The sequence below is a fragment of the Microtus pennsylvanicus genome, chromosome 17 (genome assembly GCF_037038515.1).
Source record: "Microtus pennsylvanicus isolate mMicPen1 chromosome 17, mMicPen1.hap1, whole genome shotgun sequence".
Lineage (NCBI taxonomy): Eukaryota > Metazoa > Chordata > Mammalia > Rodentia > Cricetidae > Microtus > Microtus pennsylvanicus.
Window position 1 is genome coordinate 7,789,234 of NC_134595.1, and position 12,728 is coordinate 7,801,961.

General features: G+C 43.1%; 1 protein-coding gene across 4 annotated transcripts in view; it reads right to left on the bottom strand.

The window, feature by feature from the left end:
- The window catches only part of Lancl1 (LanC like glutathione S-transferase 1), a 39,090-nt gene that overhangs the window by 16,930 nt on the left and 9,432 nt on the right, over positions 1-12,728 (bottom strand). For 3 of the 4 annotated variants that reach the window (XM_075952150.1, XM_075952147.1, XM_075952148.1), the window contains one exon: positions 2,061-2,268. In XM_075952150.1, the coding sequence (XP_075808265.1) occupies positions 2,061-2,268 (208 nt within the window). Of the gene's footprint in view, positions 1-2,060; positions 2,269-11,836; positions 11,946-12,728 lie in introns of those variants that run through there. The other variant, XM_075952149.1, reaches the window with a different exon arrangement.

Sequence of the window (12,728 nt, forward strand, 5' to 3'; positions counted from 1 at the left end):
TGCTCAATAGGAACTTGTGTTCAATGTATATTTAGAAGTCAGGTGATAGATATTTCATGTCCTTAGCAAATAACAGCAGTAGCTTCTCCAAAAGGATGCATGACCTTCCCGGTCATGGGCTTCTGACCAGGCTTATAGTACAAGATAAGAATTTCCTCCTGGTGAGGAGGGCTCAAGTCCATCAGAAAACGGTAACCCCTATTGGAGTCATGCCTCTATTGCACCAGTGGGCGCATCCTGCTCGGTAGGTCAGGAGTGCAGCACACAGGGTGAGCATGACTATAATGTTATCACTCTAACAGCCTGTGCAGCATCTTCCAGCACTATGACGGCTAGCCAGCATGGAGACGATTTTAGCTGGAGACCAGCCTGAGACTTCTCTAAGTCTTGTATAGTTTTATATTAAATGATTCTTTGCTATAGCTTTTTTTCTATTCATACTAGATAATGTCATTTTTCATTTGAAGAGGGACTATATCATTCGTAGCTTTTGATAGCTATAAGCATAATTACGTATTAAAATGTCAATGCAGAAAATGATTTACTATATTGATTCATATAATGCTATAGCAAAAGATTCTTTGGCTTCCCTATTGTGCTTATAATTTCAAGTAGAAAAAAAATTGCTATAAAGAGAAAGTATCATTGTACAGGGCGTTTGGGGAGAATGGAAAACTGTGTGTGATCGCCTATGCAAGTTATACATACATTAAGAGTGGAGAACTTCTATGTGTGATCGCCTACACAAGTTATACATACATTAAGAGTGGAGAACTTCTATGTGTGATCGCCTACACAAGTTATACATACACTAACCAACACAGGTATGAATAATTCCTTCATTGTAACACAATCGTAACTTGAACAGTTCAAAAAGCCTGCTGAGGAATTATACACACAGACCAGTAATTGCTAGGCATCCATGAAACTGGTTCTGGCACCCCCAAAAGATACTATACTGACACTCTCATCCTTCATATAACATGGGGGATTAGCATACAACCCATGAACATCTTCACTTATACTATGAACATCTCTGTTATAAATAAAGCACTCTGTAAAGAGCCACACTGTTTAGGGAATAACAACATAAACTTTTTGCCCAACACTTTTGAGCCATGGTTGGCTGAGCTTATGGAGATAAACCCACTGATACAGAAGGACAATATATGTTAATATAGGGATTCCTCAACAAACTATATCAATAATTATGCCTGTCTAGTAGCAATTATAAGAAAGAACAGTGGGCATATAAAAGTCACAGCTGACTCTGGGATGATCACACTGTCAGAAACGCAACTCTACCTGCTGACTTTCATTTGCTCAGTGAGAGACCAAGAGTGATACATGGAGCTTCATGCCAGCCACATTTCTCCAGAGTTCAAAAGAGTGCTCAATAACTTTTTACAAAGACAATAATGTTGTCTATTTGGAGAAAAGTTTAACAATTCTTTAAAAGTCACCAGTGCATAGTTTGCCATGAATTATATTCAAAGTGATGATGATGATGATAATGATGATGATGATAATGATAATCATAATAATCTAGATTTGTATGTCATTGCCCACAAAAAAGGCAGTCACCATCATGGTTGTTATTACTGTCATTGTCATCATCCTTATTATTATTGGATTTTGGAGATGGTCTAAGTACACAGCCTAGGTTGGCCTTAAATTCAGGATCTTCCCACATTAGCTTTCTGAGTGCTGGGATTATAATGTTCACGCAACCCATTTAGAATGGCATCTGGAATTAGTTTTTGGTTCCTTGCATACAAGAAGAGATCCACTTCCTTTTCAGATGCTGATTTTGGGGAGCACAGTGAATTAGTCATCCCATGATCAAGGTTTTGATCTGGACTATGCTGGTGTCTTCTATCTTGTACTAAAATAGGGATTACAAGGCTGTTCTTTAACTATAGCAGGAATATAAGAACTGACCAAATGCGGGAGGAAGATCTATCTGCTGAGAGACAAGTAAACTCAGAATTTTCTTTTGCTAACATATGTAGAATCCTAATGGTGTTTCAGCAACAACTCTCACAAACAAACATGATTACCGTGTGATACAATCCTCTGCCTGCTTCTCACTGTTCATCTTGTGATACAGCACAGCAGCCACAGCCAGGGGGCCTGCATCGCCACACAGGAAGGTGATGGAACGCTTGCTCAAACAGTTTAGGCTTTGCTTTACATAGCCGTGCGCCATCTGCAAGTAGGCAGGGTCCCCAAACACATCATAGAGATGTAAGTAAAGCACGGCGATGCCTGGAATGCAAGAGAAAGCAAGTGGAGATGAGGACAGGCAACGCACGGTGTTATTCTGCTGTGCTAGCACTCATCTGGGCGGAACTGGATAAGCTATGTGAAAGCATCTGCAGTTCAGGTGACTTTCTAGCCTCAGCTCGGTTTACTGTGAATCAGCTCTAAGAAAAATGCAGAGGGAATCACTTGTCTTTGGATTCCTCACTGTTAGATTCTATTAAGAAATGAAGATTTTTTAAGACTTCTCCAAGACAGACATATAGACACAGTGACCATTATTAATCTTTTTTGGTTGATGGATTATTAATTAACAAAAACAAGGTTAATTAGTAATGAACAAGAAATATGTTCATTTTGACATAAAGCAATTTAGAGCGAGGGATGAAAAAGCCAACTTCTCATTAAACAAAAGGAAATTCTTTTGTGTGTGACAAGCTAGTTTGTGTCACCAAATCCTACACTCTGGTTTCCTTGTAGGAAGGCCTTGGACACTGGCAAAAATACACTCAAGTCTTGTAATATTTTTCCTGTCAAGGGTTGTCTCCTCTGCCACCACGCTATTTTGGAGACTAATGTAAGGGTGCCAATAACTTTGTTGTGGTCCCCACTTCTTCATTCCTGTGCACCCCTAGAGCCTACAGAGTAACCGAGGCAATGTCTGTGTGTCCTTGTCACAGGAGACAGAGCTCCCCCTCGGAAGCAGCTCAGTGAGAAGCAATCAGAGACATGGAGAAGGGGTCTGTCTGCCTAAAGCATTTCCAGAAACATTTTCCTGTAAAGTACATTTTCCATCTCATTTACCATTTTTAGAAGACACACAGCCTATGTTTAAATCTAAATTAATAGAGCCAATCTTTTCATGGATTTCAGTGCAGTAAAAATGCAGTCTGCAGAATTACTTTTTACTGTACTGAGAACAGTTTTAAATTCAGATCCTTCTCATTTTGCATGGGTAATCTCCAAAGCTTTGTGTTACAGACAATTCAATTTCACATGTATATTAAAGCCAAATTTTCATCTCTTGCCAAAGTTAATAACCTTGTCTGCTCTCTCAAAGTGGCGCGGTGTTAGTAATTCCGAAGTTGATGAGCAGATGGAACGACGATGCTCAAGGTCTGTAGACAAATGTACAGAACCACGTATGTGGGAGGAAAAATCTCCTTTTCACAAATGATCAGCGTCAAGAGCTTCTTCCAGAATTACATCCTTAATGGGCTTCATCGGCACCCACATCACGCACCTGCAAGCAACCCACTTAAACTGCTGGCCTTTCACATCCCCACTTATCCCACTGCTGCCTCAAGACCTCCCCTCCCGCTGCCTCCAATTAAGTGATGTAAGCACCAAGGCCAGGTAATAACATGAGAAAATAAGATGATTTAACACAAGTTCAGTGACTGTTTTTGGATTCTTGTCTCATGATCATTAGTTCCTTTTGTCTTAAGCAGTTAACAAACAAAACCTACTATGAATACAAGTGAAAGACGTGATGCACTCCTCGTGAAAATCCAGCAATCTTTTGGACGGTTCTTTTCTGATGAGCATAGAATCATTTCTTCAGCTTCTTGGATTCCATGACCCCAGGTTCCATTTCCCTCTTCCCCCTGTTGTGGGTGGGCCCTGGTGTCATATTTCGATTAGCAATCTGTTCGTAGAGTGTGTGGTTTCTTCTTACACAAAGCGCCATGGATGGAAAGAGCTTTTTGTGCTGAATACTGCTAATGTCCTTGGGCCTGCTTGTGAACCGGCTCGGTCAGATATATTTCATTTCTCCTCAACGTTTTTAAATTTAGTAATAGAAAAATAAATAAACTCTCTGGAGCTAAATGTCTTGAGCCTGATCCTCAGACAGTAGGCACAGGCGTTTGCAGATAGCAAAGACTCAAAGATAGCAGGCAAAGTGGATGGTTTGCCCCAAGACACAACCTGTGGCCCTGATAATAAACAGTCACAGGTCTGGCCTTGGCTGAGGCCTTAAGCCTCCTTCTCAAAGTGCAAATGCTGTTCTGGAAGTCCTAGAGCACCGCAAGGCTGAGCATACAAACTCCGGTCCCTTCCTTGCCCTACTCCCGCCTTCCAGAGGCAGCTACCTTCAATGACTTCATCTGCTTGTTTGACTCTCTCTCTGCCTCCAAATTTCTGAGAAAGCCTACATGTTATTTGATAATTCTTTCCATTTCAGAAAACTGTTTTTTTAAATTTCCATTTGGAACAGGGAGATTTACCTCTTGTAACAGAGGGGCAGAGCGGTTCTTCAATGTATACCCATTTCCGCTCAACAACCATACCCTAGATTTCAAGGTAGCATAAGTGTACAGCAGGGGATGGCCGCTGGCTAGGCTCTCACCAGTATATGTCCTTCCTTCTACCTTCTTCCTGTCTGGAATGCAGATGTGGTGGCATGGTCAAGCAGGAACTGTAGACCATGAGTTGGAAATTGTATTAGGATGCTGGAGATGCACAGAGACGGTGGCTTACTGCCCTGAGAGCTAAAACCTGACCGCGCCAGACAGACCCTATTCTCTCTCGTAACACAGGATGGAAAACTTCTGTCTTATTAAAGCTACTATTATTAAGTGCACTGCCACAAGTTTGTAAGACCAGTTGTAAAGAACAGAGTTCTTTTTCAAAGCTAGAGAGGTAGCAAAGCTGTATCTCAGGTTTAGCCAGTGATGACTGTTTAATTTGAAATGCATCATTTTAAACACAACAGCTTAATGTTATTTTAAAAAACAAATCATTCTAGCTGCCCGGTAGGGTTGGAACAGAGGAGATCCAAGTGTAGTTAGGAGGACGGTACATGAGTAGGGGTGAGACACAGGGCAGGGGTGGGCGAGACAGACTTGCGGTGAGAATGAACCTCACTGGGAGGAAAAAGCAGCAACACTTCATAGGGGATGAGTGACAAGCAGATTCCATGACGGCTCCCTAACATCCTAGTTCCACAACCGCGTGGGTACCGCCAGCATGCAGCACATGCAAGATTACCACTGTGTCCATGGAGAAACACACCTTCAAATACACTTCAAGTCCTTAAAGGACACTTAACATCATGAGGAAAACTAGCTCTATGATAACAGCATGTACTGACTGGTTTTGGGAGCTTCAGTTGAGAAATGCCTCAGTGAGATGCACTATAAGGCTTTTTTTCTTTAGTGATCAATGGGGAAGGACCCAGGTCACGGTGGGTAGTGCCAACCCTGGACAGGTGATCCTGGGTTCTGTAAGGAAGCAGGCTGAGCAAGTTATGGGAAGCAAGGCAGTAAGCATCACTCCTCCTGTTCTGACCTCTGGGGGCAGAGAATTCTTCTATACAGAAGCCACCTGGCCTTGCACAAGCCTTCTCGAGTCCTCTGGCTTCATCTGTTCACCTCCTGTTAACCAGGCAAGCATGCTAACCCAGGACTATCAGGTGCTCTGTGAGTCTGGGGGGAAGTTCAGGCCAAGGGTGAGAGAAGCCAAGGTCTCAGTGATCAGCAGAGCAGACATGGTAAAACTTGTCAGCTAATTCCTCAATTCTTGTCTCAACTTGACCCGACCCTGGGGCTGTGATGAACTGAAACACATCCTAAGAGATACGAACAGAACTGAATTTTCATTCTTTTTCCCTTGCACCTAGTTCAAGTAGTCAGTTTGGGTTACATAGTGGCAGAGAGTGATGCTGGACCTGCACTCCCTACAGGCATTTTTAATAAACACCGACTATGGGCACGGCGCTATGCTGAGTGGAGTTCCCTGCAATGGGAATGGCAGGCCCAGCTGCAGCCTTTTCAGTGTGGTCTGCAATGGTCATTGCTTACGTCAGCCTGATTTCCTATCTACCCCCCCCCCCCCGTGTGTGTGTGTGTGTGTGTGTGTGTGTGTGTGTACACGTGTGTAGGCTCAAGGCTGAGGTCAGAGGTTTTTCCTCAACTACTCTCTACCTTATTCACTGAGTCAGGGCCTCTTAACTGAACCCATAAGATGAATTTCCCAGACTGCTCTGGGAATCTGTGCCCACACTGAGAATGCTAGAATTACAGGTGGTTGTCACACCAACCTAGAATTTATGTGAGCGCTAGGAATCTGAACTCTGCTTCCCATCCTTGTATGGCAAGCACTTTATCCAGCCAACTGAGCCATCTCCTCAGTTCCCTTTCTACCATGTACTCTGATTTGCTTATGAACACTGTCCCCGCTCTCTGTGCTCCACTGTAGCGCCCTATGGACATCTAACCCTACACTTGTTTCCAATGTGTGCCTTAGTAACATAACCTGCAGTACAATGGCATCAACATCATAAACTTCGATGTGTAACTCAGAAAGGCAACAGACCACACGCCTGGCACAGTTACCTAGCCAGTGCTTGGTGGGAAGGGCTCTAGTGAACCCAGTGACCATCCATAACCAATGGCACTCATTGGCTTAGAGATGGGCACTTCTCATGAAGGTGAAGGGACATCCGCTTAGGGCTCAGACGCTGAATTGCTGGCTCTGGTACGAAGTGTCTGATAAAGAGAGATCAATTTGCAAAGAGAAGACAACTGGCCAGAATGATTTCTTTCAAGTAAATTTCGTGTCAGTGGTAACTGAGAGCCACATGCTAATGTGGCAGCTAACAGCTCTGCACTTGGCAGATCAGAGGAACGGCATCTTGAAATACTAATGACCTGCGTTTAGAGCCCAAGTTAATATTCCTCTAGGGATCGCACTGCAGCTCTTCGTAGTTAAAACGTTATCTAATGCTTGAGGAGAGGACATGCATGCCAATTGCAGCCTCATTAACTGGCTGAGTTGGTTAACAGGAACTTAGCCCATGGCTTTCAGAGCTGAAGCCCCTCGAGTCCTCTGTGCAAATGGCTTTTTCTCCTTTAAAGTGTAAGTTGATCACTATTTCTCTGAGGAATCACCACAGTGAGGAGTGGGGGAAAAGTGACTTTTCATGAAGGCTGGCACTTTTTGCCATGTTTCCTAAAAGACATCAGTGAAATCAGCTCTCCCTTGGGTTTACTTAACTCTCTGCTGCATCTGTCAGAGAAATAGGGTTTCCTAGTCAATGCCTACTTTTAACAGAGACTCGTCCCTGTCCATTAACCCTTCATAACAGTAACACTTTACTAGTCTTTTGTGACTTCAACTCTGGATGCCATTCTAAGATCTACAGTCTTCCCTGGAACAAACGGCAGCTCAGCCCAGAGACATGTATTGTAGTGCTATGTCCTCTGCCGTGTCCTACACATGGCTGGGCCCATCACAGAGCCAGCAGCTGGCTATGGGTCTGGTTGTATGGTTCTCCTCCTGTTGTTTTCTGTATGCTTCCCAAACAGTCGGTGTGCTGGGAGGGGACGGCGACTGTACACACACATGCTGACCTCAATCCCGGCGCACTAGCCTTCAGTGTAATACTTTATAAAGGAGGCCCGGTGGAACAACTGAGGCTGTTCACTTGAAACACCGCTTCTTAGCAGCGACCACCTGAGTTCAGATGGATGAGTGATGGAGGAAGGTCATTGGCTAATAAAGGAACTGCCTTGGCCCATTTCATTGGTTAGGACGTAGGTAGGTGGAGTAAACAGAACAGAATGCCGGGAGGAAGAGGAAGTGAGCTCAGACTCGACAGCTCTCCTCTCGGGGGCAGACGCCTCAGAGAGACGCCATGCTCCCAGCTCCCAGGCAGACGCATGCTATGAAGCTCCGACCCAGGATGGACAGAGGCTGGAATCTTCCTGGTAAGCACACCTAGGGGCGCTACACAGATGATTAGAAATGGGCTAAATTAATATATGAGAATTAGCCCAGAAGAGGCTAGATAGGAATGGGCCAAAGCAGTGTTTAAATGAATACAGTTTGTGTGTTGTTATTTCAGAGCATAAGCTAGCCGAGCAGGCGGCTGGGGTGTTGGGGACGCAGCCCCGCCGCTCCTATTACTACAAATGGCGCCCAGACGTGTGGCTAACTGAGTCTACAGAAAGCCTGAGAAAGCTTGGAAAAGAATAGAGTAAAGCATGTTTCTTTTTTTTTAAAATTTTTTTTTAAAGCATGTTTCTTATGGCAATTTCTTGGGTCTGCTCTGCTTGCTAGAGGCAAGCAAGCGCTCTCATATAAGAGAGGCTTCCTGACTCAGCTTCAGCTGCAAAACCCTGCAGCTCATTAAGAGGTCCTGCCACGAAAGACTTAAATGGTGTTGACGAAAAGCTGAACGCATGCTTTTCGGTTTTCAACCTTAGCAGGAAAAAAGCTGCGCCATTTAAAAATGCTGGCTTTCTGGGCCATCCTGCCAGGGCAAACTCTGACTGTTTGAGGCAGGAGGGCCAGCTACCGAGAGAGGACTTGAGTGTTGTCTGTTGTAGCTCGCTGGCTGGCAGGGACCTTGCAGCCAGTACCTCAGCCACGAGGCTGGAAAGCTAAGGAATGGGCTACATCTAGCCTGCAAAGCCACGCCTTTAGTCCTACTGATATTGCTCAGTAATTTAAAGGCTCTTGTGGTAAAAAAAAAGAGAGATATACAGTAAAGAGAGATTCAAAGACAGAGAAAATTTCTGAATGGTTTAAACTGTTAAAAATATATACAGACTAAAAGTTAAAATTCTTAAAGTAAACCTCTGTGACTTCAAGGTGTGGTAGCACACGCCTTTAATCCCAGTGCCTAAAAGGCAGAGACAAACAGATCTCTGTGAGTTCAAGGTGTAGTAGCAAACCTTTAATCCCAATGCCTGGGAGGCAGAGACAGGCGGATCTCTGAGAGTTCAAAGACAGCCTGGTCTACAGAATTATTCCAGGTCAAAGATATACGCTCAAAAAGCAAAAAGTTAACCTAGGAATGTCACAGCTTAGATTCTTAAGCGCCTAGTGATTTAAAGGCGCAAATCAAAAGTGCTCCTGGATAGTAAAAAATTGCAGATTCACAATAGGACAGATTTAGACCACTAAATGAGTCACACTGTCGGATGAATGTACGTAGGCTTGGGAGAGAGAAGAAAAAGAATATAGAAAATAAAGTTAATGTTAAAAAAAAGGTAAAGTCTTTAAAGAGACAGAGTACAGATAGTTAAGAGATTAAAGGAAATAAAGAAAAATAAGCCACGTAAAAATGGAAAATTCACAGAGAGTCTGGATTATGTACATTGTGTTTTCTTTAAAATTTTTGACTGTAAAGGAGCTAAGTACAGACAGACATTTCATTATATGGACTGCCAAATGGAACCAGAACGGATATGATAAGGGTATTACGATTTCAAAATTTGGGTCTAAGGATAAGATGCTTTGGAGAGGGTCTTCTTTTGTTTTCACAGAGGACCAGACCCTTTGGATTTCTTCTATCCTGATTTGGTATGATAGACCACGACCTCCCGAAAAGTTCCTGTGAACACCCTCAAAAAATTACTTCGCTCAACTGCCAACTGAGATGACCCTGGCACACAGGTTATACCATGAAAGACCTAATTAACGACGCCCCCATTCAGCAGGAAGCAGTTTGGAGAGAAAAAACTGCGCCCATGTTCCCAAATATGGTTTATAAGCGTTCTTTTACATTTAAAGGGGGATATGATATAGATATGAATAATTTGCATTAGTATAGATTTTGCTTTATTGATAGAGATTTAAGGTCAATTTTGTTATATGTATAAGTGTTTCTGATTTTGATTAAGTTATTGTGATTGTGTAGTTCATTTAAATATGTACTGTATAATTAAGAAATATAGGTTGTTAATGGATAATCATCAGTAATAGTCAAGCTTATAGTCATGTTACTTAGATTTTTCTAGATATATAGAGATACATTTCAGTTAGATAGACATTCTTCATATCTTTCAAAGTCTGCAGAATATGGCATTTAATGTTTTAATAACTTAGGACTTTTCGTGACAATGAGACACTCTGCTCCTGGCAGCACCAATCTACTTCAAGAGGAAGATGGGCATTGAAGAGGATCCTTATGGAGTTTGATAGCCATTTGGGCAAGAAACTGCTTTTGCCTGGACTATTGCATAAACTGGACACAGAGAACCCACAGAGAGAGGACTACTGAACTTGCCTAAGGTGAGATGATCTTTCGGGGTTCCTGATTCATGAAAGAGTCTGCGAGACATTCTGCAGGACACAACAGATAGTGACTGAACTGACTTTGAATTTTCCTGCTTTATGGAAATGTCTGCTGGATACCATGGGCCTGAAGGCTGAAGATGGATGCCCCAACGGTACAGAGGAACTTTGGGTGACTGTCCAGGCAGCGAGATGTCTCTGTCATTTCTAGAGTTTTAAAAGTTGCTTTTTTCTTGTTTGCTTAGGTAGTATTGTATCTTTCTGGAGTCTTTGATGGAGTTAAGAATAGTTAGTTATAGTTTTCCTTAGTTATGATAAAGATTATTGTAACTTTTACTTGATAACTGTTTTGTTATATGTAATTTTGCTATGTTAAGGTTAAAGCCTTCCTTTTTTTTGTTTAAACCGAAAAAGTGGAAATGATGGAGGAAGGTCATTGGCTAATAAAGGAACTGCCTTGGCCCATTTCATTGGCTAGGACGTAGGTAGGTGGAGTAAACAGAACAGAATGCTGGGAGGAAGAGGAAGTGAGCTCAGACTCGACAGCTCTCCTCTCGGGGGCAGACGCCTCAGAGACGCCATGCTCCCAGCTTCCAGGCAGACGCACGCTATGAAGCTCCGACCCAGGATGGACAGAGGCTGGAATCTTCCTGGTAAGTGCACCTAGGGGTGCTACACAGATGATTAGAAATGGGCTAAATTAATATATGAGAATTAGCCCAGAAGAGGCTAGATAGGAATGGGCCAAAGCAGTGTTTAAATGAATACAGTTTGTGTGTTGTTATTTCAGAGCATAAGCTAGCCGAGCAGGCGGCTGGGGCGTTGGGGACGCAGCCCCGCCGCTCCTATTACTACAGATGAGCACTCACTTGAGAAGATTCGCAATAACCCTTTCCAAATACAAGCCATGAGAAGAATCTTCTTTGGATCAATTAATGTTTTATTCTGAATCTACACTAAGTTAAGTGTACCTGTAGGGTCTAGAAATAGGAAAACACATTTATACAAAAGAATGCCAGAGACTACAGAATTTTTTGCTGCAAATGCTGAGAAGAACTTCCAGGATTTACTTTATGTCTAATCATCAGTTACATACTTGCAGGCTTAATAGTAATTACCCTTCCCTCTGCTGCCTTGGTAACAAGGCTTGTTTCTCAAATTATTTTCATATTTTCTAAAAATAAAATACTGGACTCTGATTGGCCATAAGCAATTCTCAAATGTTGTACAGTACAGGTATCAGGTTGTCATGGCTCAAACTATTCTGTTTCAGACATCTTAGGAAAATCTCACTGGGCAGTGTTGGCACACACCTTTAATCCCAGGACACGGGAGGCAGAGGCAGACGGATATCTGTGAGTTCAAGACCAGCCTGCAGAGCAAGTACCAGAACAGGCTCCAAAGTTACAGAGAAACCCTGTCTCAAAAGAAAAATAAAAATAAATAAAAATAAAGACGACGAAGAAGAAGAAGAAAAGAATCTCTCCTTACAAACGCACATAATGAATACAAATGTAGTAGCTGGTAGGAAACATGTGCACAGACTCACTCGACAGGCAAAGGACATGACTCATGAAGTCGCCTGCTGGTTCTGTAACCCAAGAACTTTGCCTTGCTCTGCTTCCATTTTTCAGCTCTGACATGGAGGCCCTCTATAGACTCCACACTGGGGAGATACACACAGGCAGAGCAGAGGATTAAAGGAAAGCTCTTGGGATGGGATCTGCTCTCCCCACTAGGCGCGGATGGCCGTGCACTTTCTCTCTCACCCCCGTCATGTGAATGTCACAGTGCCTGACACTAGTAACAGTGCTCTGACCTTTACTTTTCCCCCAGGGTCATGGAATTTTGCTTCTCTACCACAAGTGTAGAAGAATAAATGCCAGGGGTGTGAGGCTTAATGATGGCATCTCATGGGTACATTTAAATTCAACTGAAACCACAGTTAACACTCTCAGTCCATTTTAAAGCCAAGATAGTCCTTGTAGAGCAGAACAGGGTGGAAAGAGAGGCCTACCCCCCTTTCTCTTCTCCCACTTTCTTTAGTGTATCTGTGTGGAGTGTGCATGTGTTAGCACACATGTAAACCTGTGTGTGGAGGACAGAGGTTGATGGCAGTCATTTTTCTTGGCCCCTTATACGTTATTTGCTGAGAGAGGGTTTTTTGCTAAACCTACAGCTGGTAGGTTTGGGTAGTCTAGCTAGCCACTGTGCCTAAGGATACCATCTCTACCCTTCCGAGTGCTAGAATTACAAGAAAGTGCTGGGTTTGGGATGATTACCAGCATGCCACTATGCTCTCTCGGTTTATACTGGGAGCCAGGGAACTCCAGTCCCCACGCTTGGGAAGACGCCCTTTACCCTGAGCCATCTTGCCAGCCCCTTATTTACTTCAAGTTTTGTTTAACCAAGGACACAGTAACTCTTACTAATAACTTATT